Source organism: Chelmon rostratus, chromosome 20, assembly GCF_017976325.1.
Source record: "Chelmon rostratus isolate fCheRos1 chromosome 20, fCheRos1.pri, whole genome shotgun sequence".
NCBI lineage: Eukaryota > Metazoa > Chordata > Actinopteri > Chaetodontiformes > Chaetodontidae > Chelmon > Chelmon rostratus.
In genome coordinates this window covers 8,520,721-8,548,386 of record NC_055677.1, presented here as the reverse complement: position 1 = coordinate 8,548,386, position 27,666 = coordinate 8,520,721, and the positions used below count along the sequence as shown (strand labels likewise).

At 42.2% G+C, this 27,666-nt stretch overlaps 1 protein-coding gene across 1 annotated transcript; it reads left to right on the top strand.

Moving 5' to 3' along the window:
* Positions 1–304: 304 nt before the first annotated feature.
* ube3c (ubiquitin protein ligase E3C) lies at positions 305–27,666 on the top strand. Its single transcript, XM_041961701.1, has 24 exons — positions 305–416; positions 1,050–1,158; positions 1,317–1,370; positions 1,632–1,706; positions 1,856–2,002; positions 2,127–2,242; positions 2,523–2,680; positions 3,295–3,448; positions 4,343–4,563; positions 4,709–4,860; positions 5,690–5,877; positions 8,761–8,847; positions 8,963–9,120; positions 9,956–10,182; positions 13,555–13,659; positions 14,846–14,933; positions 16,660–16,757; positions 17,408–17,540; positions 19,041–19,288; positions 22,016–22,228; positions 23,996–24,184; positions 24,282–24,348; positions 24,643–24,773; positions 26,426–27,666. Exons 2-24 carry the CDS (start codon positions 1,093–1,095, stop codon positions 26,594–26,596), a joined length of 3,246 nt encoding a protein of 1,081 aa, XP_041817635.1. The 5' UTR covers positions 305–416; positions 1,050–1,092; the 3' UTR covers positions 26,597–27,666.

The window sequence follows — 27,666 nt, the reverse complement described above, 5'->3', positions numbered from 1 at the left end:
GGAGAAAATTCGCCTGTATTTCCCTAATACACCAAAAAGCATCTGTGTGATTATGTGATCAGTGCAAATAAAATAATAAAAATATATAAAGGAATAGTTTAATGTGGATTTCCTAAATGTACAATAGACTATAAATACACGTGAGCAGCACACAGACGTCACAGAACCTTCTCAATGGCTCTAGCTGAAAGGCGGGTTTAAGCCACGAGGATATTATTGGCACGAATTTTGTCCAATCAGCTGCCTGATATCGCAGGAACCGGATGCAGTTAAGTTGCAGTTCCTTGTGTTGTGATGATTTCTAGGGAGAGAGAGATACAGAGAGAGAAGGAAAAGAAGACTTGTCGTTTGGATTAACCTAAACTGCCTCCCCAGTGTTATTGTGTCTGTTTCACTCCTTAATTCAAAAGTCAAAGGTAAACGATTCTAATTCTCAGATGCGTGTCCTGTAATATGAGTGGTGTCAAAAAGGACATGCGGATAGAAGACACCCCACGTAAAGTTAGCCTGTCTGAGTGCTTAGCTGCTCTGCTAGCTAGCTGCAGTGCTAACGTCAACAAAATCATGTTACTCACAAACGTCCGCATCCATCCTGTGACATGTCATCAATAAATGCCTTGTGATTTTGTGTCTACGTTGCTGCTTATAGTCCGATAACTTCAGCAGCGTATAGCACCTGACAGCTGCTGAGTCATTAGCTAGCTAAGTTAACCGGCTAGCTAACTATTGTTGCAACCAAACTGAAGCTGTCAGCCGGATAATTAGCAGAGAATAACTTACCTTCTGTCTTGTAGTACACAAGTTGTCCACGTTGACTTTCCGGACTGCCTGATTTAGTCATATGAATTAAAAACAGCAAACGCAAGTGCTTGCCCGTATGGTTGAAGAATCAATTAGTCTAAGTTAATTGTTTATAAGTTGTAGCCAAGTCACGAGCCGTCACGTCATTTTGCTTTCATTTCATCACGTCTTTTAGTGTTTGTCATACAATTAGGAAGGGTTATTAGATGATGTCTTTGAGTTCGTTTTTCTTTGGCTTTCTATTTCAGATACTAGCGGCAAATTTAATCAGTCAATGGGAAAAATCTAACAATGTTTAGCTTTGAGGGAGATTTCAAGACAAGACCCAAGGTATCACTTGGGGGAGCAAGTAAAAAGGTAAGTGTCATTTCACTGGACAGCGAACATTTGTTGAGCAAGGGACAGATTGTCCATAATTTATTTATCATGTATATATCTCACATATGATCGGCATACACACTAAAGCATGTAATTGTCTAAACTGACCCTAAAGGTTATCTTGTGGTGCTTTGCAGGAAGAGAAAGCATCTCTGCTGCATCGCACTCAAGAAGAAAGAAGAAAAAGAGAGGTAACTATTAGTGCAATGTGCGGTTGACAAGCTACTCATGAAAAGCAATTCTTAAATGCCTCTGCATGTCTGAAGAAACCCTTAATTATTTTCCTGTAAAGACAAATTTTGACAGTAAAAAAGTCACACTATGAATTCAATGGAAATGCTGGCAGCCCAAACAGTAAATATAGAATATTAGGTGTTCATGATAAAAAGGTATTGGCCTCCTTTGTTTCAGTGGTTTCATCAATTCCAAACTGTGTTCTTTTTATTACTCAGGATGAAAGAAAACGGCTGAAAAATGCCATTATCATTCAGTCCTACATACGTGGCTACCAGGACTTGAAACGACAGGTAAGTCTGCAGCACTGAACAGCCGTGTTTTTAAGAATTCATATATGGAAACTGACTTTGTTGTATTTCATGATCACAGATGGAGCCTTCAAACAAGTCTTTACAAACAAAGCATTTGCAATATGTGACCTTGGAACTTTTTCTTCCAGTATACCACCCAGAGGGCCAGTTTTGACGAGTGTGTTGGCCAGACGCTGGCAGGGGGAGCCCAGCATGCATTGGACGGGCCCGTTCTCTGCCTCTTATCAAGACAACTCATATTTTTCTACAGACAGAGTGTGGATGCACATAGATTGGTAAGAATTTGATATATCTTTGATGCTCTTCAATTACAAGTATACTGATTGTTTCACAGACGCTATTACAGCCAGAGCCTAATATACATCTAACAAATCGTGTGTTATTTGTGTGTTCGTAAAGATATGGTTGTGCCAGAACCTGGTGAAACTCAACAGTCAGTTTGTGAAGCTGTTGGTCGGCCCACAGAGACAAACATGTATGTTTCAGATCAAGAGGCTCTTAGGCTTCTGCTGCAGGTACAGTACTTAAAATAACAAATAATCTTTTTAGTTGCTGCATGCATAAACACATGGTAGAGTAATAACAAAGGTAGTAGGGCTGTGCTGAATGTCATTTTTCTACGTTCCAAGTTTATATTGAGGTTTTCAATGTCTGTTGTCATATATTAGGATGTAATCACCCTGAAAAAATGTCATGAAAACGTTTTAAATGAAGCTTCGAACGAATCGGTGCAGCTCTCAAAGAAAGTTGCAGCTGCTGTAACCATTTCACTTGTCCCTCTTTTTGTCTCCACAGACTCCTACAGAACTGCAAGGATGACAGTTTAAATGTGGCTGTTCCCATGCGGATGCTAGAAATCTTTTCCTCAGAGAAAACCTATCTTCCTATTATTCCAGATGCTAACTATGTAGCTTCATTACTCGAGCAGATTTTGCACTATGTGGTACAGAAAGGTAAGCTCACAGTGATCTTACACCAGCATGTATTGTAGTACAGACACAAAGCTTTTAAGGCCCATCTGTCAAACATTAAAGGTTGTATAGAGATGGTGAATGTGTGTCAATATTAATTGATCTGAAGTGTGTTTGACTAATTTTGTCTGTACACGGACAGTTCCTGCTCTGACTGGCACCTAAGTACATGCAGTGCTGTGCACAGGTCAAGTTCTTGACATTTTCTAAGAGGTGTGACTCATTTATACAGCTGTTGAAATGAGTCTCACTCATCAGCACAGAGTGTGTTGTTTGATTTTCTGCACATCAGCCACAGTCCGATGTCTTGAAGCCTGATGAACCAGGCAAACTGGCAAGCATAGCAGAGTACTCGTCTTAAGTTGATGCTGCAGGTTATCCTTGCTTCTCAAACTTTTACAGTCTCAGTATAAATGAGACTTTAGCTGATGCTGTTTTTAATGGCAAGTTACATTTGCTGTAGCTTTGAGAAAAACTCAGTTGGGTTCCTATCTTGATGTTAAAGTATGTAATTATATCAGGAAATGTTTTCTGAAATGAGCTGGTACCTCAGCATCTGTTTTGACTCTACCTTTCTCTTTGTGTCTCTTCTTCAGGATACTACAGGTCGCTTTATATTCTTGTGAATCATAGGCTCCCTTCCAGTCTGGAGTACAGTGACGCTCCCTCTGTCCCTCTAGCAAGCACACTGTTGGAGCACATCCTCAAACCTCTACACTTTACCTACTCCTCCTGCACAACAGGCGCAAGGTACAGCACAAGCGTAAAATGAAAAGCCAAAACAATGATCGTGATATTTTAATAGAAACAGTTCTGTTTTCAGAAGATCGGCACAGGCTTAAACAGATGGCACACCTTCTGCTGAAGTGTCCGTGAGCAACAGGCTATAAGTTTGTTCCTTGTGGAGTTGCACTGCTCACCTTGTTGTGTGACCTTTCGCAGGAGAAGGCTGAAAAGTCATATAGACTTACTAGAGTATCACACAAAGTCTGCACATAATAGGATGACAAGGATGCACTCATAAACTTAAAGTGAGTGATGTCTGCAGACCTCCAAAATTTCTGCTTTCTGAGTACAGAGAGAAGATGAGTGTACAATAGCAGGAAAGGAAAGTCTTTGTCCCCAATGAATTCTTTCAAAATCATCCATTAAGCTGATCAGACAAACTGCAGCAGTTTTTTGTCCCCTCTCGTCAGCGTTGAAGCAGTAATTGCTTCAGAGACCAATTTACAACAAGCCATAAAAGACCCCCAGACTCGCTCGCTCGCCACAGTGCAGAATATCAGGCTGTTTGCCCTCATTTTCAGACATTCTCAATAACAAACGACAGGGCACTTCTTTTCTTCTTTGAAGAAAAGCAAGGCGGGAATGAGAGAAACTTGTGTACACACAGACTCTGACAGCTAATTATCTGACTTGACCCACCAGATGTGTGTGACTGGGCCACACAAAGTCGCTCTGTTTGGAGACACAATATTGAGGCACTCTCGCCACAAAGAAGAACAGGGTGGTGTTAGAACAAGCCACCTTCTTAGCTAATGTCTTTATGAACATACAGCATTTTGATTCTGTATATTTCACATGACATGTTACCTTTTCCATGCAGTGTGTTAACGTGTCTCATGTCTGTTTGTCATCTTACAGGCAGTTTGTGTTTGCAGCCTTTACTGAGGAGTTTATCTCTGCACCGTTCACCGAGCAGATCTTTCACTTCTTTATTCCGGCACTGTCCGACGTCCGTCTCTCATTCCCATTCGAGGCCTTCCTGAGCTCCCTCCAGGCCACCATCAGCTCCTCCTCTGCACCGCAGTGCCAGGCACCGTGGGTGTTTTACTTTGTTCTCTCTGCAGGGGAGAACTGCTTAGGTGGGTGGTGCAGTTCGAAGGTGTGCAGTGTGTGTACTGTACTTCTATATATACAGTATATGGCTAATTTGAAGCCTAAACTCTGATTTATAGCAATGAAGATATGATGGTGTGCACAGTAATGGTGATGGTTGTGTGTTGGCAGTCTCACTGTCAGAGGAGGGTCTCCTGCTGTACCTTCGGGCTCTACAGACGCTGCTGCCGCTGCTGCCAGTGTCAGAGAGCAGCAGCAGGCCTGAAGTAAGCAGCGACTCGGAGGACGACGATGATGCTGGCATCCATCCAGCACCCATGCAGGTACAATGCATTCACACTGGCATATACGGAATTTACGTACACACAAAATAGTAATGAGATTATACCGAGATTATTATTTATTTTGTTCAAATATCAGGCTCATGAATGTGTGGCATGAGGGGATGCACTGATCCAATCTGCTCTGGCCCCGATACTCATTAAGTGGATCAAGTGTCGGCCAGAATATGCATAAGAGTTTGGATACCAGAATCAGTACCGGGAGAGGAAAACTCAGAGCCATGCATCCCATTGTGGCATGTAATGCTATTGATGCCCACTGCCGATGAGGTTCCTCCCTGTATGCAGCATCAGGATCAGCTTTCAAAAACTCAACTTCTGTTATAACAAAGGTGTACAGCATGTCATGTTCATGCTAGTTAATTGTGCTACTCTTAAGCACACAACCATGGGAGCACTACTATCAATGTGGGTAAATATAACAAACTATGGTCTGTATGTGTTAGTAGTAAATAATATGTTGTAAATATAGTAAATAAAAATATATTATTCAACCTTGCACTTTGCGCAATGCTGAAAGAACAACTGTCTGTTCTGTTTCATCTAAATGCTCAAAAAATCTGTATTAAAAACTACTTTAAGTAGCTAATGAACTAAAAAACTATGAATAAAACAACCATAACATTGACCATTAGAATCATTTGATGTAAATGGCAAATAAACACTGATCAACCACATCCCTATGATGAACTAAAATGTGACTTTTCTTAATTTCTTTACTCTGTCACAAATACTAATGTGTTGGCGCAGCATGGCAGATTACTCCCATTTTTCCAGTCTTCCGACCCACACGTGTTTCCGTCTCTATCAGGATGACAGCAGAATCTCTGTGCAGCTGATCACAGAGGAGTGCGTCCACAAGCTGGATACTAAGCATCAGACTAACGCCCTGCTGAACCTGGTGTGGCGGGATTCAGCCAGCGAGGAGGTTTTCACCATGATGGCATCCATCTGTCACACGCTCATGGTACAGCATCGCCTCATGGTGCCAAAAGTCAGGTACAAACGCACAACCCAATCTGAAACCTGAAACCACACAGGATTGTTCTTCATGTATGTCTTTATTGCTTTATCGTGTAAACAGCAAGAAAACCTGATAATATATTTTGATCAAAGAATAGCAGAGATTTTAGGTATCCTTCTCTTATTTCAGTAAAATGCCTTTGGTACTTTGAATATATTAACTGTGAAGCAGGCATATATAACATTTTCATTTTTATTTGATATCATAATATTTTACACGTCTTGTCGTGATCAGTCCTGCATTCAGAGAGTCTGTTTACACACCGAGCTGATTGAGAGGAAAACCGTGTCTTTATGTGTTTCCGCGCTGTAAGCAGTAATGTAAATAACGGTGAAGTGAGGCAGGCAGTTATCAGTGGTCCGCACCCACTGGCATTTACAACCGGCAAAGGAAGCCGGGATGTCAGGGATGCTGTCAGTTCTGGATGAGGGCAATTACCCCTTCTCAGGTTGATTACATTAGGGCCAGGATGCCAGAGGTGGTGTGGGGGGGGGGGGTTGTGGTGCATTGACTGACGGGAGGTGATCCAGACTGAGCTTCATGCATGGTCAACCCGCTGTAGTTAATTATTAGTGGAGCCACTTGCTGCCAGCTGATTTAAACATGTGGGTGGGGATGTTGATGCATAAAGATTCATATCACGTATGCAACTGTATCTAACTGTGCATGTTTTTTTTTAATTTTATTTCCTCCCAGCTCATCCAAAAATCATGCCAAAAAGGATAAACATAAATTAGCTCCCTCAGTAATAAAAACACTGGACACATGCAGCTTGAGTCTGATGGTCAATTAGTAATTTTGCAGTATTGCTTACAAGTGATTGACCAGAATTTAGAAGAATTTCAGTGCATATCCCCCCATTCCCCTTAATTTTTTATGGCTTCCTCCTTCTCTTCGCTTTTACCATAAATCCTGCCCTTCGTCTTCCATCATTATTGGATATCTGTACAAAATAATTAGCTCACTGAGAAAGATTAATCACTGCAGGAGTGGACGGGATAGCTTTACAAGAGGCTAAGGGGAGCAAATTGCATCCCGGCCTTGATTTACTGCTCTTAGAGCAAAGAAAAAAAGTAGAGAGAGGCTGACCAGTTGTCCGACCGACCCAGCACACTGCCTTTTTAATAAATATGTAAAATGTCTCATGAAATGATTTTTTTCTGAGGACGGCTTAAAAGCTGTACAAGGATTCGGGACCAAAATTGATTTTTGATTGGTTTGCTACTTGTACTAAGCACAGGTGTTTTGTAGTGGTTGTGCTGTAATTTCACTTTAATTGTTTAGTGTTGGATATTTGGTGTAATTTCACTTTGATAGTTTGGTTTCACCCAACGTAGCACTCTGTTGCTAACGGGGCTTGCTCTGATGAAAGTGGAGTGTCCTCCATTTACTTTTGAATGGTTGCTGTGATTTTTGTGTTGTCCTGAGATAATGATGTTGATCACATTAACAGTCAACAAAGCAACAACAGTCTGCAAAGCAAGTTTATGTTTAGGTGGAAACTAGCTCGTTTGGTCTTTATGGTATCAAAACCGACCCGAGCACTGCTGTTATTTTTTTCTGCTGAACACAGATTCTTTCATTACCTCAAAATGAAATGATCCTGGCGTTATTCATCAGGCTGCTTTTTCACACACACATGCACACGCAACCCCTTTTGATGTCCTGACTTTGTTTATTAGTGGTTCATTCCATGATTGAAATGGGGGTTTGGGTTCTCTCAGGCCGTAAATCAGCATGTCAGCTGGCATTTAGTGCTTTGTTTCCCATTTCAATCAAACACTTGCATCACTTGTTATGAGCCCACAGCACTACTCCTCTCTCCTCTCCTGAGCCTTGTACTACTGACAGATGGTGTGTGCTCGGCACGCTCTGCACAGACCATTTTTCAAGCCGTACTGAGGGTCGTGTGACACTCTGCTCCTAATGCTCATTTCCATTTTGGGAGATTTGAATGGGTTTTGGTAGATTGAATGGTGGAATGGGAATTTGAGCATTGACATTGAGATGAGAGTATTCACCAAAAGAAAGATTCTCTTTGTCTCGCTCTACTTTCTTTTCTCTTTTTGTCTCCTTTTCTCCACTGACCTTTACTCCTCTTCTCCATTGAGAATACATGATGCTGCCCTATTAAAGGCAAGCATCCTTATAGGTGTCAGCACTGTCACTCTTAAACAAGGGCCTATTATATGCAGGGGCACTTTATTTTGCCTTTTAGCTTACTTAACACATTATTGTCACCTGTACTTAACCCTCTGTGTGAAAAGCCATGCAATTTAGGAGTATACACAAACACACAGACACCTACACTTGAACAAAGAGCGGCTTCACACCTTGGTGCCACAGCCCGGTGAGTGCAGAGCGACTATAGCGAGGTATGTGGCCCCTCCGCAGCGTTATCATGTAATTCATCGCGAGTGTGGAAGCATGCTGGCGCTGGGGGGGTCACAGCAAGGACCAGGCTTCCCCTCCTCCTCCGTCCTCCATTGTCTTGCTTCCCTGGCCATTAAGTTAAATGGGACTCCAGCAGGAAGCCAGGGGGCTGTTTATGACCCGAGCTGGGTACCCTCGGCAGCAACTAGTTTACTAATGGAAGGTGCCTCGCCTAAATAAAGCTTAATGGCTCATTTAATCTCTTTTCGGCCCTCACAGGGTATAAAAGGGGAGAGAAAGGCCAAGAAAATTCTATGAGGGAAATGTTGGTTAACAGTGTCATTTATTTTTTTTCTCCCCTTTTACTTGTGTCCTCTGGTTAACAGGGCAAAGTTAACAATCTTACACAGCAGACAGATTGACGGAAAGTAATTTTACTGTTCTTCGCAATTTAATATGTCTCTCTGCTTCTTTGATCACTGCAGACTTCTATACAGTTTAGCTTTCAATGCGCGTTTCCTGAGGCATCTCTGGCATCTGATAACTTCCATGACAACGAAAATGATCACTGGGTGAGCTAATTCAAACCTGATTGTCGGCAATGTGTCTTTGTGTGTGTGCAATCATATTTTTATAATTCCGCTTGTATATAGTACTAACTCTCCCCCTGTCTGCCTGCCCCCTCAGCTCAATGGTGCCGCTGCTGCAGCTGATCTCACGAGGGTCTCCCATGTCGTTTGAGGACTCCAACCGCATCATTCCCCTATTCTATCTCTTCAGCTCTCTCTTCAGCCACTCGCTTATCTCCGTGCATGACAGCGAGTTTTTTGGTCATGAACTGGAAGGTAGAAGGTTTATTCCTGATTTTTTTTATTGGCTCTTACACCCCCGATTCCAAAGGAGTTGTGACTTGTAGAATTATAACAGAATGGGATAACTTGCTCATCCTTTATGACATAAACTCAACTGAAAACAGTACAACGACAATATATTTTAAGTTTTCATCTATTTCATTTATTTTTGCAAATATCTGCTTATTCTGAATTTGATGCAGCAACAAGTTGAGACAGGAGCAACAAAAGACTGGGAAAGTTGTGAAACGCTCCAGAAACACCTGTTTGGAACATTCCACAGGTAAACAGGTTGATTGGTAACAGGTGATCGTATCATGATTGGGTATGAAAGGAGCATCCTGGAAAGGCTCAGCCGTTCACAGCGAGGATGGAGCGAGGTTCACCTATTTGTGAACATGATTGTACTACATAGGCTCAGGAACACTTTATAAAACTGTTGTCAGGCGCAAATGACTGCATTCTGTTTTTATTTACGTTTTACTCAACGTCACAACTTTTTTGAATAGTGCTTGTAAGAAAAAGTGATTTAACTGGCTTTGTTTTTCAAAATTTTCATGTTATGTTCTGTAATGTTCCTCATCTGTGCCCTCGGTTATGTCTATATGGGGGGATTGCTGGACATCGTGTGTCTGACTGGGACACACATCCCACTGGAGCTGGTTGTCCTGTGGACATACTCATCTATCTTCTCCCATTTGCCTCATTTGGTAGTCTTGGCAAAACAATATATTGTTCTGTTTTTCAGCAGTCACACACCGTCTGGCCGCCATGTAAATGTGAAATCAATATCTGTAAAAGACAATGAATCCATTCTCCCTCTCAACAGGGCAGACGCAGTCCTCCATGATGCCCTTCACGCTGTCAGAGCTGGTGACTCTGTCTCGCTGTCTGAGGGACGCGTGCCTGGGAATCATCAAGCTGGCCTACCCCGAGACCAAAACAGAGCACCGCGAGGAGTACATGGCTGCCTTCCGCAGTGTGGGTGTCAAGACAAACACTGAGGTTCAGCAGCGCATCCAGGCCGAGCAAAAACGCTGGGTACAGCTCTTTAAGGTAAGACGAATCAAGATGAATGTAAAAACTTTTGCAAATATTGTGCCCAAAATTTCGCCGAAGAAGACTGACACACTGTCCGAACTTTGTTGTCTATTTTCCTCTTTGCTTTGCCGCTGTCTTTAAGGCTGCACTGCCACTGTGTGTACAAACTCAAACACTTTGTTAACTCAACCACACACACACACACACACACACACACACACACACACACACACACACACACACACACACACACACACACACACACACACACACACACACACAGGCGTGCATAGTTGATGATTGACCTCATCCTTATGGCAGAATGTTACTTTTTTCGTTGCATACAATGGGAAAATGCACATGTAGCATTTACAAAAAACAGCTTAAAGATTGTACCACATGCAATACAGTTAAAATGTGTGGAATCACCTGTTATGTTGATGTTTGGTAACACTTTATATTAAGGTACACATATTCACCATTCACTAGTTACTTACAAACATATTGGTAGCATATTGGCTCTTTAGTTGAGTTTAGTTCTTTAGTTTAGTTTAGTTGTTATAAAGCACTTAATAATGCCTTATTCTGCAGGACAATATTCTATAACTACTAGGCCATTAATTATGAGTCTTTCAACAATAGCCTCCTAATTACTGCTTACTGATAATAAATAAGGAAGTTGTTGTACATGAATTACGATCTGAATAACCTAACACTAAATCTTAGTAAGTGTAAAGCACCAACCCCAGAATAAGGCATTAATAAGTGCTTTACCATTAGTAATAAAGAGCCAGTGTGCCACTAAGCAAGTAGTTAATGGTCATGTATGTTTTAATATTTAGTGTGACCTGATGTTTGCTTCAATAATGGCTATTTTAACATCGATTAAAACAGACACCAAATGTATTATTTACTTTGGTATTAGTTTTTGTCCCAAAAGGAAAGTAATTACATGACTTAAACTTCCATTTAGCTGATGTCTCCACCGTGTTGGATGAAAGTGGAGAGTACTGTTGGGACAGTTTTTTCCACAAAATACCCTTTGATTTTGAATTTGTTTTCCAGTTCAGGAAAGCATAACTGACCTGAGATCATTAATGAACCACAGCGGTGCAGCTCGGCTCTCAATATTTTGGGGACCTGTTTTTCTTTGGGCCTTCTGCAGTCTACCCAGTGGGTAGACTAAATAGGTTTAAACTGTGATCCATATTCAGTTGCTGTTGCACGATTCAGTTCCAGTTGTGCGAACCCTAAACTAACCTTCTGTTGCTATTCTGAAGTTGTAAGGATGGCTTTGCTAAAGCAACATGCCTGTTAATGCCAGCTGTGTTTAACACTTGAGCTTCCAGCAACCATATCTCATGAGTGTTGCTTAAAACATGTGAGAACAGTAAGCACTTAAGTGTGTAAATAAGACTAAGAATTAAATAAGAATCTGTATTTTTCTGGCCAGAGATGTTGAGCATGAATATAATCCAGAGTTATTGGCTTACTTGATCATTAATATCCACATCTATTTATACATTATATGTACTATCTTTTGACATTGTTATCACATGTCTTAACCACATCTGTCAGCCATAAATTGGTGTCAATGGGAAATATTTTTCATGATGATAATTCAAGATTTGTTTCTTTACTGTTGATACCTAAGCTCATAAACCATGATATGTGACACATTAACAGTAGGGATAATTCTTGTCTAGCGTCTCTGTGCAATGAAGCATAGTGGCCTAATGCTGTTCGTGGAAATCAAGCAAACATGCATGAGCAGGCAAAGACAAGGCGGAGCGCTGCCCTGGAGGTCATCCACTGGTATTTACCCAGAGGAAATGAGGCAGAAAACAGCATTAACTTCATTCTTCTCGGCTCTTTTTCTCATTCCACATCCCTCCTTTCAGTTCGCCTGCTCCCTTCCGTCTGTTCGCCATCAAAGAAACAGTAATTAAGCGACTTTGTTCTTGGCTGTTAGTCTTTGACAGAAGAAACACTGGAGTTCCGTGAAAGGTGGCAAATACGCGAAGAGCACGTCGGGAATTTTCATAAAAGATCTGCTCAAAGGCCTCTTGTCAGCTAAAACGACCCATTAAAGAAGTGGGGAGCAAGGGAAATGCATTTTCCAAATTGAACGGTGGGATTTACAGTCGGTTTAACGCTGCTGACCCCTAACACGCTAATGTTTGGTTCGTGTCATCAGCCGTCCCTCCCCATCTTTTATCACCTCCATTGTCGAGCTATCTATTTAATTGAAAGAAGTTAATTGAATGAAAATGATCAACTAAGCTTGTATTAATATTGCTAATGGAACTTTCTTCTTGGCCATGTTTGGAGAACGATGTCACGCTGGAGTTTGGGAAAGGCCCATTAAGGCTTGCACTTAACCCGATGGGCTAATTAAGGAATGCTTATTCATTCCCAGAGTCAGGGGGTAGGCCTGCTCCAAACCCATCGCCACGTACCTTTTACAGCATTTTGCACTTGCCATTATTGCGGACTCCGGTTGCCTCGCAGTGATTGGCCGAGATTGATTGTCGCTCTATGAAAATGACGTGCTTTAGTAAAGAACATTTCGATTGAAATCATCTAGCTCGGGTATTATATGGAAATGGACTGGCTGTAACTGTTATCGGCAGACATAACAGCTCCCTTAACGAATCTTCATGCAATGACATGCATGAGGTTATATAGCGGATGTCTGACGGCGACCAGCCATAGCAACAGCAGCCTGTAATGTTTAGTTAAAGGAGGCTGAAACTTAAAATCTGCCCAGAAAATATGCTACTTTAAGGTCCTCAATCCCAATCCTCTTTTGACAGAAATCCGAGAAATCCAGAAATTGTGCAGGTAGACGTTGTTCATTAACACAAAAGAACTAATTATTTTCCCAGAGGTCTAACTTTTTAGTTCGCTTTTTAACCTGTGAGTGAAAAGATGTTGAGGTACGAGAAACGTGACCACCTCAGAGTGTTCAAATCATTTATCATTTGTAACTGTGAGCCTTCTGCGGTCCAGTCCAGAGCCACGCTGGTACTTGGAGTGCTGTGAACCGATGCTGCCGTGTCTTTCTTTTGCATTCTCCACCCGATGGCTGATGTCAGCAGACCTCGCCGGTAATTAACAAGGCTGGACATTGAGGGACGGCACAGGTCGTTTTTCTTTTATACTCCCCATAAATGGCTCACTAATGGCTGAATTCTCAAATTGCTTTTTTTTCCCCCTCTAAGCGAAGGCACCTCCTCCTGTTGCAGCTTTTACACAGAAAAACCAGTTTTATCCGTGTCGTGTTTTCTCCGCACCTAAAATGTACATTTCTTTATTTTATCATGCAGTGGATTAGGGATGTTAATGTATGGGTGTTCCTGTCTGTGTGTTTGATGTACCACCTAGGTCATCACTAACTTGGTGAAGATGGTGAAAGCTCGCGACATTAGACGACCCTTCTGTCCAGCAGGTCACTGGCTCTCTGAGGAGGTCAACATCCGAGCAGATAAGGTACTTGACTGTCATCGCAGATGTTTAGATTTTTTATTTGTTCATTGTTAGATATGACATTATGTCAGGTTTTAGCTTTATTGTAAAATGAAATCCTGATAATCTCAAGCTGTATTCACAACGTTTCTTACAACCCTGATTCCAAAAAAAGTTGTGATGCTGAGTAAAACGTGAATGAAAACAGAATGCAGTCATTTCCATCCAAACCATCTGTGTTGACTAACAACAGTTTTACAAAGTGTTCCTGAGCTCATGTAGTAACATCCTTTATACAATCATGTGTTCACAGTGGTGAACCTCGCTCCATCCTCGCTTGTGAATGACTGAGCTTTTCCAGGATGCTCCTTTCATACCCAATCATGACACTATCACCTGTTACCAATCAACCTGTTTACCTGTGGAATGTTCCAAACAGGTGTTTTTGGAGCGTTCCACAACTTTCCCAGGCTTTAGTTGCTCCTGTCCCAGCTTAGTTTGAAACATGTTGCTGGAATTAAATTCAGAATAAGCAGATATTTTCAGAAATCAATGAAGCTGATGAGGTAAAACATGAACTATGTTGTCTTTGTACCGTTTTCAATTGAGTTTATGTCGTAATTAACAAATTATTATGTTCTGTTTTGTTCTGTTAGCGTCCCAACTTTTTTGGAATCAGGGTTGTACTATGAGTTTGTCACAGTTGATAAAGTCAGTAAATATTCATAGAATTATGGCCTTTTCTGTTTATTCGCTCTTTAAAAATGATATGAAACCCTGGTCTGGAAAAAAGCTATTTACGGTGTATCTCAGCCCTAAAGAGGAGGGAGGAGATCTTGTATGCAGTGCTCTCCAGTTTAATGAAATACTAATAATAATTTGCAATCTATAATGCACCTTAAAAAAAGTTGCAAAGTGGTTCACAGAAGTGAAAACCAGAACAGAGCAATCGAGATCATTTAGAATAAACAAAAGCAACATTAATAAACAAGCAAGAACAATAAATACAGTTCAAGTAAGCACAGATCCTAAATTAACAACTGAGAAGCTGAAGGTTTATGAGAATAACTTTTTAAGAAGTCTCTAAGGCTGCTAGTTTTTTCCTGGAGGACATTCTTTGCCTTTCTAAAACGTACCATTAGTGACAGCACCTTTTGTCTAGACTGGCAGGAGCTTTATCCTTCGCATTACCTGCGTCTCTTCTCTCCAGGTGACCCAGTTGTATGTCCCGTCTGCAAGACACGTGTGGAGAACGCGAAGGATGGGCCGGATTGGACCACTTCAGTCCACACTTGATGGTAATGTGTTCTGCCCATTGCTCACTTTTCATCTAAAAATGAATGTTAATTCCTGAGAATGGAGATCTTTGAGTAGCCCAATACTATTTGATTGTTTTGTGTTCAGTGCGCAAACAAATGAACACAAATCTACAATTATCTGTACCTTAGAATAGTCTCCTAAAGCATTCGTGGTCGGCTCGACTGGCAGAGTGTTATCCAAAACGCTTCACCGGTGCACAGCACAGAGCCACTCTGTTGGCAATGAATGGAAATTTAGAATGGTACACAGTAATGCTTGCGTCAGCTTGATGCATAGCCCAGGAAATCATCCTAATTGCTGCCCAAAGTCACCTTCTCTGTGTTTGCTTTTTATGTTCTGTGCAGCTGTGCATAGATATTATTTCCCATGAGAAGAGCCATCTCCCAAGTTTCGATCTCACGTAGATGGAGGGAAGGAGTTAGGGTGTAAATTAAACTGTGAACTCCTTTTATGTTGGACTAGAAACTGATTCACCCTAAACCAGCCATGTCCAAACTATTCCATAAAGGGCCGTGTGGCTGCAGGTTTTCGTTCCAACCAAGGAGGAGCGCACCAGGCTGGACTCATTTAATCAGCTGATCTCCCTTTTCAGCTGATAACTAAGGGATCCCTTGATGTTGATTGGTTGGCCTGGTGTGCTCCTCCTTGGTTGGAACGAAAACCTGCAGCCACACGGCCCTTTATGGAATAGTTTGGACATGCCTGCCCTAAACTTTTGTAGCTTAGAAAAAAATCGCCTCAAAATGTAAAGATTTCTTTCACCACACTTTACAGGGACAATGAAAAAGCCCCAGAAAAGTCACGAAGCTTCCCCGATGAATTACCACATTTTCTCTTAGTTGGCTTAATTAGGCAGTCAGAGGAAAATACACTGACGCAGGCAGGCCTTCATCTGGCTCACTCTGAGCCATCCCAGGTTTCTGTGAAGTATGGTGTGAAAACAAGCTGATAACTATGTGTGTATGATGTACCTAATCCCACTCAGAGGCTGTATGGGCTAAATTCAATTAGTGTGAAAGTACCTGATGAACTCAGCCACATCTGGTCCATGTGTTTGTCTGGCCTTTTCTCATTTCCTTAAATGGACAGGCCCATGGCTGATGAATGAGCAACGTATTGACCACTCCGAGGCCATATTTCTCCTCAAAGATGGAAACCTGATGGGAAAATGCAGATCAGATTGACTAATTGGGCAGAATAATTGAGCTGCAGTGGACTGAAGCGTGGAGGGTAAAGAGGGGTTTAGCTATTGTGGCAGTTTTTTTTTTGTGTGTGTGTGGGCTAAACAGTCTAAACCCCGAGTTTAATACAAAACAAACATCAGCTTAATGGATAAAGCCCGGCAGGTGGATGCGCAGCTCACAGTTTGGTTAATTAAGAGGGTGTAATTAAAAGGGTGTAGGATGGAAAAGTCTTTAATGGCTGGCCTGCAAACAGTGGACTAGGTCTTGCTTGCAGAGGGCAGCAGTGAGGAAGGTAATGATACTGTAAGTTGAGTGTCGCACGCAGATGACACCTGACGTTGGTAAGTATTCCTCCGCCTACAGTTTTTCTGAGCATAAAATTAAATTTAGATTTATCTTATATCTAGCAAAAAATAAATGGGTTTAGCATTTTGGCCACAACTCACATAAGGAGAGAAGAATGACAGACTGTCCGAAAATCAGAAAACGCTCCAACATGCTGAATTTTGTCTCTCTGCAGTCGGTTTAGAGCCTCCACAGCTGTCTGTGTCCGAAGAGAGACATCTGGCCATCCTCACAGAGCTCCCGTTTGTGGTTCCTTTCGAGGAGCGAGTGAAGGTACTGCACCGTTGTCACACACACACACACACACACACACGCAGAAACACACACAGTAAATTGGATTCGGACTGAATATTGCAGGGCTCTCTTCTATCAATTACATGTGCATTATTTCCTTTCTGTATATGCAAAATATGTTATTATACATTTAACACCCTATTGTTCCACTCTTTAAAAGCCTTTCAGTATAATGTGTTGCCTCACACTGAAAGTGACTGAAACTTGGGTAGTAAATCGATAGAAACTGAAGTTTTATTATGGTCATTTTGTTTTTGGTACTGTCAAAATGCTGTCATACTATCATTGTATGTGCCATTTATAGATCAGGGAGGCCATTGTGGTAATAAGTTCTGTCAGGATTAAGCACAGAATGCTGAGCAAACATCTAACATTTTGTGTGTGCATACATCTCTCATGTTTCCGTAGTATTTTAATACCAGCTGCTGCTTGTGTTGGTTTTTATACCCTTTTCCCATCTTCTTTCTGTCTCGTGTTGCTTTGATCTAAAAAAAAAAAAAAAAAAAAAAAAAGCTTATCAAAGATAAAGGCTGAATAATATATAGTGGAATCTATACTCAGAATGAAACATTTTACAACTCTGAGGATTTGTCACTGACCCTGCCACTGGGCTCACACCTGTCCTGTAGATCTTCCAGAGGTTAATCTATGCTGACAAACGGGACGTGCAGGGGGATGGGCCGTTCCCTGATGGCATCAATGTCACCATCAGACGCAACTACATCTATGAAGACGCCTACGATAAACTCTCTCCAGAAAACGGTACGGCTTGCGTCACACCAGTTTAAGTAAAAGAACGATTTTACAACTGCGTTGTTGGTTCTGTTAAACATGTGAGATCAGCACACACATGCATCAGAATGTGCTGTGGTGTTATTTCCTGCGTTTATATCCAAGCTGGAGGCACAGCGTAGAAAATGTTGACGCTGTTGGTGAAACTCTTGTATTCAAGAATACTGAGGCTCCTGTTAGCACTAAAGATGAAGGTTAGCTCTCTCCCTGTGCAGAATATTGAATTTCAGTAAAGCATAATTGTGGTTCCGATTATAATAATGGATCACATAAAAGCAGAATCAATTATTTTAAGTCACCTCTTTTGTGTTTGAATTTGAAAGGGCACTTTGGTGGGGGCAATCTGATTAAAAAGAGTAGTAGGCGACCTGGGCTGAAGACATGATCTATATCATTTATGTGTCTATAACTTATAGCTGCCTTGATTTATCACTGTACATTAATTATTCTGAAAGATGACCTTTTTATAGAATTTGATTTGAATATTCTGCAGGTCAGTAAAATGCTTTCTTGCAAAACACATTGTGAAGAATCACATGATGCACTAGATTGAAATGCTGCTGGAATTATGTGTTTACATTATTCTAATCCATTTTGTCTATGTACAGGAACAAAATGATGTAGATATTGTATATGCATGTTGACTGTTAAAATGTTGACCTTGGCTGATTTGGAAAGGGCAACATGAAGGTTATAAGTCAGGACCAGTTGTATCCAAATCGCCACATCTTACTTGAAAATGTCAAAATGTTGAGTTTAAAGCTTTTGAAAAAGATAGAGCAGCAAAGTTGTTTTACAGGCTGCAGTCTCACCACTTCTCTTGCCTTACTTGTGTCATCCTGTCAGGAATACGTCATGGGCTTTAACTCATTGTTTTATTGCATGTTTTAATGGTGGTTTTTGGATTTAATTGTTGGTTTATGTACAGCTGTTTATGAGCTGCCGTCTGGGCCGAATCTCACTCGCAAGACAGATTCTCAAACTCGAGTGGAAGTCCTGGTTAAACAAAGGCAAAGTGTAAACAATGCTGGTAAAACTGCTTCTGCAGTGAAATTGCAAAAGAAGTGTGTTAATATAAAATGTTAAGCAAAGGTTTAAAATGAAATAAGTCACAGTAAATGGCCAGATTTAATTGAAAATGTAATAATATTTTTTTATAATATGATAAATTAGTCAAGTGCGATAAATTGTATGATTGCATATACATGTGACTGACAAGGGTTATGGAGCACAGCAGCGCTAGTTAAACTATATAGTGCTGAAGTTAAAACATACAGAAATAATGTGTGACAACATGTGTTTTTGATTGCTTTTAATGTCAGAGACAACACCCGTTAAATGAGTAACTGTAAGGCGTCGGGTGGAACTGATTTATTGTTAAAAAATTCATCTGAATTTATTAGAAAATGCTTTGTTTTTGCTTTTTGTACCTCCATAAATTCCTCCTCATGCTCTGTGTCCTGGCATTAGAGCCAGACCTGAAGAAACGGATTCGAGTCCATCTGCTGAACGCTCACGGTCTGGACGAGGCGGGCATTGACGGCGGCGGCATCTTTCGCGAGTTCCTTAATGAGCTCCTCAAGTCGGGCTTCAATCCCAACCAGGGCTTCTTCAAGACGACCAACGAGGGCCTTCTGTATCCCAGCCCTGCTGCGGAGATGCTGGTCGGGGACTCCTTCACTAGGCATTACTACTTTCTGGGCAGGATCCTTGGAAAGGTGAGCCTCTTAAGTAAAATCTGAAGATGATGGTGTTCGATATTCCCATGTCCTTTTCAAAGTCCCTGAAACAAGTCGGATATTAAAGCTGCTGTTAAAGTATCAGGTTAATTTTAAGATTTAGACTGCTTTGATTTAATGGTCGCTGTATATGTGAATTTAGAGGTTGTTTTTGTGTTTGTTCTAGAGGCTGACAATGTCCAGAGAAATTGCCGTCATTTGTTTCTGAAGCAGATTTTAGGGTTGGGGTCAGAACTTGAACCTGGCACTCGTCAAAGCTTCAGTTTTGTTAATTAGCTCTAAGCGTAATCTGTTGACGGCGTTGTTTTTCTGTCCCTTCCTTCCTCTGATGGCACTATTTATTAGAGCCTAATGTTTCTAAATCTTCCTTAATGCATGTGCTAGTGATTGTTTATCAAGATGCCTTCCTCGTGGGGGTGGTGGAGGGAGGGAGGGGGTGCTATCATCTCAACCCGGAGAAGAATTACCTCATGACAAGCGGTCGCCTCTCAATTAGGGCTTCCATTAGCCGATGATTCCTACCTCTTGTTTGTGTAGTGATTGCATTTGGCTGGCACTAAATCAGCGAGCCCACACAGACAGGACATAAATAAGCGCTCAAAGCATGTGGTAATAGCATTTTGATCTGTTTTACAGTCAAGAACATCCGGGTCTCTTCTCTCTTGCTCGGCCCGAGATGGTCCGGTCCACTTATCAGAGCGTCGTAACTCCTCCTCTCCCTCCTGCTCTTCTTCTTCTTCTTCTACTACTTCTGTATTCTTTGCAAGCAATCAATCAGCAGCTACAAGCTCTCCGCCCCCACTCCCTTGATATTGTGCTCTCAATAGCTAATGGTTCAGGCAATTAGGCGGGGGGAAATTAATTTGAATTTGACTTTCAATTAACCCTACCTTAAGTTCCTCTTTCTCCATAAAAATGGACGTTTGAGTGGCCATTTGAGAGGTGTATTGATATTTGTTTAGTGCCGTTATTGCCTGGATAAAAGGCAACCGTTTATATAGATTGGGATTGCATCACCGCTGCTGCAATGTGCACACTGCACATTGCGGCTCAAAGGACACAGGAGATTAATATTGTTAATTAATGTCCGAGGCGTGCCATTGTTGTGGAGGTGATGTATTACAGGCAGGAGTGGCTTGTCTAGGGTACTCACTGAAATGGGATTGAACATCAGAATAGGGGCCGGTCATCATCCCTCTTCCTCACCTGTCCACCCAGCTGACAAGCTGAAAGATTTAAGACACAAATGGTGAAATGGGTTACTTTGCTTTTGTGGTTCCAACCTTCCAGACTTTGGACTAAAAAGTTAATTTAATCTTGATGGGAGTGCTGACAATGGTTTTGTCAAAAATCACATTTCTCATTATGTAATACGACCTGCAGGAGGTTCTCTTTGCGCCTCATTCGTCTCTCATTAGTACAAAACCTCCAACCTCATCAGCGGTGGCCTCTCCGCTCCATAACGGGGGTGAGGAAAGTTTCATCCTCCTCCTCCTCCTGCCTTACCCACCAGACTCCTGCACAGTCTCCTCACTGATCTCCAGCAACTGATAGTTCCCGCTAGAGGTGTGTGAGGTTGGCGCCCCTGATTGATAGAGATGCGTTTGAAAGGCATTATAATTTTATTGATTCTTAATGTTGTAAATTAAAGAATGTATCTGGCAGCGAGCAGAATGCACCTGCAATGTTGCTGGCATTTATTCCACCTGATGGTGCCGCGATCTGCTTTAATTGCGTTGCCACTGCACTCACTTATATTAAAAGGCCTGGGCCATAATAATTAATTCTTTCCAGCCCAAGTCATTTTGGCACAATTTCTGGCAATAAACACTCATAAATAAAGTAAGTGGCATTGAAAAAATAAGGCTACAGGTTTTTTCCATATACTTATTGCTGCCTCTTCCCGGCATAAGTGTTATTGATAGGTTTCAAGGGGCCACGCGGCGCATATGGTCTGAAACGAGCACCAGCCACGAGAGAAATACTAAGTGGATTATTTTGCATAAAAAATAGACAATGTTTGAAGTTGTGCAATTAACCTGTGTTTAGAAAATAGCTGTGATTTATGCGCGCGTGTGTGTTTAAGATGCATGCATTATGGAAATCCTCTAGATTTATAATCCATTTAGCTGATGCGGTCAGGGTTTTTAGCGCTATCATTTATAAAGACCTGTATATTTTAATGCCTCCAACGGGCTCTTTTTCGGACTATTCCAGTACATTAGCTTTGGGTTTTATGAGTCACCTGCCCGGCTATGGTTGTTAATGGCATTTAAGGTCAAGGTGAGAATTGGCATTTATAAAGTTTGAGGCGGTGGAAACAGGAGCCTGTGTGTTTTAGATAGATTGTGTTCTGTATTTTGCTCTCAGTCACTCTGATGTGATCTTATCACTTGTTTCTTTGATATAAGAGTAGTAGGCAAATGTAATGTTGTGTAATGTATGTTGTAATCAGATTTTTGGATTTGTACTTCGTAATATCATGCTTGCTACTTGATGCAAGTTGCAGCCCATTAAGTTAGCTTGGTTATCTAATCATCATGTTTTATTCAGTGACACCCAAGCAATAAACAATCACTGTGTTTAACGCTGCAAGCATTTTCTCATTTGTTCTGATTGACTGATGTTTGTGGGGGGATTTACAAGAAAGAGCTTGTATCCTTGTCCTGCAGTTGTCCTCCAGCTAACAGCCACATTTCTCTCCAGGCGCTGTATGAGAACATGCTGGTGGAGTTGCCCTTTGCCAGCTTCTTCCTGTCCAAACTTTTGGGAACCAGTGCAGACGTGGACATCCACCACCTGGCGTCGTTGGACCCGGAGATGTATCGCAACCTTCTTTTCCTCAAGAGCTACGAGGGCGACGTGGAGGAGCTGGGCCTCAACTTCACGGTGGTCAACAACGATCTTGGAGAGGCTCAGGTGACTGGGGTTGGGGACAGGGTTAGAAATAAATGATTCACATGTTCCTTTTTTTTTTTCTTTCCCTCTCTGCTTCTACCCTGGTCAGTACCGCTCATTCAGCCGTCTCTCCTTCCTCCTGTTTGGTTCCTCTTTGTGGCGTTAATAATTCATTTCCCTCATGATGTACCACTTTTCAGCTCTGAGAGAGATAAAGCACGTCGCCACTGTCGCCCTAAGCTCTGCAGTGGCGCAGGGAACACAGCGGCTCTGTTGACCGTTCCACCTGCCTTTCCTTCAGAAATTATCTCAGAACACGCCTGACAGAAGCACCTCGCGGCTCTTAAGCACGTCCTCTCCAAAGCTCAAGGCTGCGGAGACGAGCTGCCACCACCACTCTCTTTCACCTGGGCCCAGACCTGCACTCTACCCGGAGCCCCTGTTTGCTCAGGGCCTTAACGCGTCTTATTAGCTCTTCTCAAACAACACCTGAAACGGTTGAGTTACAATGTAGCCTTCCTGGTCACAAATAGGGCATCGCAAACACGATAGGGAAAACAATTTGCGAAAGATTAGGCACACACCCGGGAGCAGTCTGCCCTGCATTTGCCCTCGCGAGATAGCCAAAGCAAGCAAGATAAGCACAGTAATTCTCTTACATTAGCACATAATCAGAATCCACTGTGGAGGAGAAAGAAAGGCAGAAAATGATTACCTGTCAGTGAACCACATGCTGCATGCAGCATTCAGGGGATAGACAAAATAAGAGGAACACCTTACTTTATAATGCAATCTAATTCCGTATCACTGCGCTGAATACCTTTGTGAAGCTTATCAATCAGTTTTTGTTAAAGACTGCGTCAGAGAGGTGCTGATTCATTTCTGTTGTCATTTTTTACCGCGGTTTGTACTGTCTCAGTCAGTCTTTGTGACAGCCTGTGTGTTACTCATTGCCGATGCAGTAGTCCTGTTTGGAATACGTCAAAAACCTTTCCAGCTTGCAGAATGATGAGCATCCACATAGTGAATTAAAACTCCTAAAACTTCATTGGACTGAAAAAAGGTAATCTTTCATCAGGCAGGAAATAAAGTTCTCGGAGTTTTAATCCAGTCTGTGTTTGTATAATGTTTCAGGCATGTAATGTTGCTCTAAAAAATAAAGATTTCCACCTTTTTGTATTGAGATTTATAGGCGGTCAAAATCAAAGAAACATCATGAAAAATGAAAATGAAGTTGCTTGATCACAGTTGTAGATTATGTTCTGCAAACACATGCCAAATGCAGGAAAGCTGCACTGGAAAAAGATGAGCGTTACATTTTGCCCCCCTGTAGCTGCTATGATGTCGTCATACGCCCGGCTTTATGAACAGAGATGAGCACATCCTATCAAGTGCTAACTGCTCTATAGCTAATGAAAAGAGAACTTGAGGCCAAATTGTATTGGACCAGATGTTCATTGGATGTGCTATATTTAGAAACACTGAAATGCACTTTAACCACACACACACACACACACTCACTTTGAGCCATACCTTTAATCAGAGTGCCGTTGGAAAACATTTAATTACTTTTCTGTGATTGAATTAAATCCACCTGGCACTTACATTGTTTGTTGGTCATCTGGCACCCAAGGTAGCCTCAGTGATATGCATAATGAAGTATGAAGTATGGCTACTTAACAGTAATATTACTCAGCTACTGTCAGAACTAAGACGTGCACAAAGAAAGTGAAAAAGTGCAACTGAAAGAGGAGGAAACTTGTAAATGCATTGCGCTTTTTGACTCAGGTGGTCGAGCTGAAGCCTGGAGGCAAAGACATCCCTGTGACCACAGCAAACCGGATAGCCTACATTCATTTGGTGGCAGACTACAGACTGAATAAGCAGATCAGGCCCCACTGCCTGGCCTTCAGACAGGGCCTGGCCAACGTGGTCAACCTGGAGTGGCTGCGGATGTTTGACCAGCAGGAGATCCAGGTACGCGGCACATGGCAAGCAAAACTGTCCTTCAGCCTGCAACATATTTATAACTCACAAAAACTTAAAATGTGTGTTTTTTCCACTTTTTTGATAGGTGCTGATATCTGGAGCTCATGTGCCAATTTGTCTTGATGACCTGAAAAAGTTCACAAACTACTCAGGTAGGCTGATGTTATGTTTCAGCTTCCTGTGGTGCTCAGAGGCCCTTACAGGGGTGCTCCAGTGATTTAGTACTGCACTTCCATAAAGCTGTGGTGCTCACTAATGACAGATAAAAAAAAAAGAATGGTAAAAAACAAAGCAGCAGAGGCCGAGATATCCTGACTTTTAGTCCCAATAATCTCTATAAACAGAATCTTTAATGTCTGTATTTGGATTTGATACAGATAGTGAGGGTAACCTGTGTATCAGTGTAGGTAAGATAATAGAATTTTCTCCACCGTCATCTACTTTAGGTGGGTACTCGGCCACTCACCCTGTCATCCAGATCTTTTGGGAGGTGGTTGAAGGCTTCACAGACGAGGAAAAGCGCAAGCTGCTGAAGTTCGTCACCAGCTGCTCGAGACCTCCGCTGCTGGGCTTCAAGGTGAGGGTTTACCAGGCTTGAACATCCCCCCGTCGCTCCATCTTTTCTTCTCTCCAGACTCAGCCTGCAGATCGTGCTCTACCTGTATCCTCCATTATTGGCAGGTTTTCCATGCTCAAAAGAAGGGAGTGTTCCCTCTTAATGGGCTTGTAATGAAAATACCTAGACTGATAACAGCCCTCAAAATGATCATTTTCAAATTAGGCGGCGATAAGACGGGGCCAGTGTGGTGAGGTCTTATCTCCACGTCCGCTGTTGTTTTGTAGTTCATGACCTTCGTCTGTTGGAGAACTCCATCTGCAGCCCTGTATGTGTGGGCTTGGTCGGAGATCCAGGATGGACAAATATTGCCATTCAGAACTCGCAAGCAGGTTGAACTTTTGAACGTTTGCCTTCTGTGTGACATGACAGAAAGCAGCAGTTTCCTGTTAAATGAACATACAAGGAAACTGAATCGCTCTGATGTCTAAACATTGTGTCAGCAGTGCTGAATCGTTATTGCTAACCTATCTCTGAAATGATTTCCTAATTGGAAGCCGTTTCACATTCTCACTGACTTGATTTGTGGGATACTTGGGTAGTTTGAGATAGGGGGGCTCGGGCCCATTAAAGAGTTTTTATGTGTCTTATTTCGTCTAACCAGAAGCTGTAATCATCATATGATTGGTTTTAGTACTCTTTATGACTGTCATTAGTTAAGAAAATCTAATTGCAGTTCGGCAGTACAGTGAGGGAACAAAACTCTTCTTAAAATCCTTCGCAGCAGCTTCTCTCTGGGTTTGAGAGTTGCCTTCACTCTTCATTTAATCAATTTGACTTTGGCCAGTACACGGATGCCTCCCCCCGCTTCTCATCTCTTCTCCGGGCTGGAAAGGGGCGGTAATTCGTGGGGGGAGCGGCCCCTGACCCGGCCCTCAGCCTGAGCCAGCTAAGCCTTAATTAGCTGTCGTGAAACGGCCCAGGATTCATTAGAGGAGAAATAGCTCTGTCAGGAGAAGCCATTTAAAAAAGATGATGGAAACTCTCCTTTTTTCCAAAATGATAGCCGTGGTAATGGCACTTTCTCAATAAGCAACGATAGTTTAATACGGTAATTGTCAGAAAAATGGGGTCATTACGGCTAAGCCCCCGAAGAGCCATTTAATCGGGCGAGTATGGCTGCTGAACCGTATACGCTAACTTTAAATAGCGGGATGAAATCAGGGCGGAGGAGCGTATTCGCCGGCCTGGCTTGTGATGGAAACGGTCAGTGTCACAGTCTGAAGATGAGGTGGCCTCATCGCGAGAAGGCTTGATTTAAAAAATGCCAGATAGACAACATGAAATGACCATTCCTCCAGTGTCTCATCCAAGGGTCAAACTGTGGGCCAGTTTCCCACTCAGTACCTTTCAAGCACTAACCTGATTTCCTAAATTTATACTTCCACTGTATTAGCTTAACGCTTAATGTCTGTCTTTTAACATTTATCCCCTTGTGGAATTTGACATTTATTGCTTAATCGGGATTGCTTTGGACATGGCGATCATCAACAGGAGTTGATTCCCGTCTCAGTTTTTGTCTCGTCTTTAAACGCCTCAGAATGTTCCAACATCTCTGCGGCTGCAGTCTGCTATCTGTCAGGCGCTTATTAACAGCTCACGTATGCACACAGGAGCTTTACCCAGTCTTCTGCATCCACAACGGCGGCACCGACCTGGAGCGCCTGCCCACCGCCAGCACCTGCATGAATCTGCTCAAGCTCCCGGAGTTCTGCGACCAGAACCTGATGAGGAACAAGCTGTTGTACGCCATCGAGTCCTCCGCCGGGTTCGAGCTGAGCTGAGGAGGGCGAAGGCTTCTCTGTCCCTGCATCCGTGGACTCTACGCCGCAGAAATGGCTTGGGAGGAAAAGACTTGAGATGAAGAGGGGAAAAAAAAGTTTGAGGAGAAAAAGCAAATGATGCACTGACCTGTCTGATATACTGTGTGTGTGTGTGTGTGTGTGTGTGTGTGTGCGCGTGCGCGCGCGCCAAGCCGTGGGTTAGGAAGTGATCACCCACAGACTGAGGATAAAGGGGTTCAAGGATGAAGCAGGGTAGGAAGCCTTTTTTTTTTTTTTTTTGGTTTGTTTTGTTTTAAATCCTCGTTGCTTTTAAGTAATTTAAATGTTGAATCATCTTACAGAAATCTTTAGAGGAGAAGTCACATTTTGCAGGAAACATCATTCAAGAGTAAAAGAACAAGGGTAGCAGCTGCTCTCTTGTGTGATCTAACATGAACGGACAGTTATTTTTCACCAAAGATGAAGTGGCATCATGTAAAAAAAAAAAAAAAAAAAAAAAAAAGCAATATACAGTGACAGAGAGACAGGGACAGACTGTGGGACTCCAAAGCCACCCTGTGGTGTGCCAAGGGCTGCGGAGACGGGGGAGCTTTTCTGTACAGCCATCATGCATTTTCATGTCGAGGTCATTGAAACTCCAGTTTTTGTGATTTCTCCGCTGATTATTATCACTAGTAATAACTGTCATGTCCGATAACATACCGTAAGTGTGCACACGCCAACTGAAGTGTGTAAATTGCTTATATTGCTGGACTAGATTTGGGGAGGGGGGTGGGGGAGTTGTTCTATGATAACGGATTTGTGAATATGTATATGTTTACAACTACTCTTGTATTATTCATTTATTCAGTACTTGTACAGGTTTGTTTTTCTTTCCTTTGTGTGATGAACGGAGGCCTCATGTATTCACACATGCTCGCTAAGGTGAACAATCTCTTCCCCCGGTCAGCGCCCTGACGTTTGCTCTCCGGGAGCAACAACCATGTCTCGTTGAGAAGGCTTCAAATGTGTTCCAGCAGGGTGAAAAAAAGATAGTATGGAAATGAATAAACCCACTTTTCTTTTTTGCA

Excerpts from the sequence above, each read along its gene's own strand:
- ube3c (XM_041961701.1), top strand. The coding sequence starts at position 1,093 with ATGTTTAGCTTTGAGGGAGATTTCAAGACAAGACCCAAGGTATCACTT. Across the intron at positions 1,371-1,631 it reads AAGAAAGAAGAAAAAGAGAG|GATGAAAGAAAACGGCTGAA; the intron begins GTAACTATTAGT and ends TTTATTACTCAG. Across the intron at positions 13,660-14,845 it reads TCAACATCCGAGCAGATAAG|GTGACCCAGTTGTATGTCCC; the intron begins GTACTTGACTGT and ends TCTTCTCTCCAG.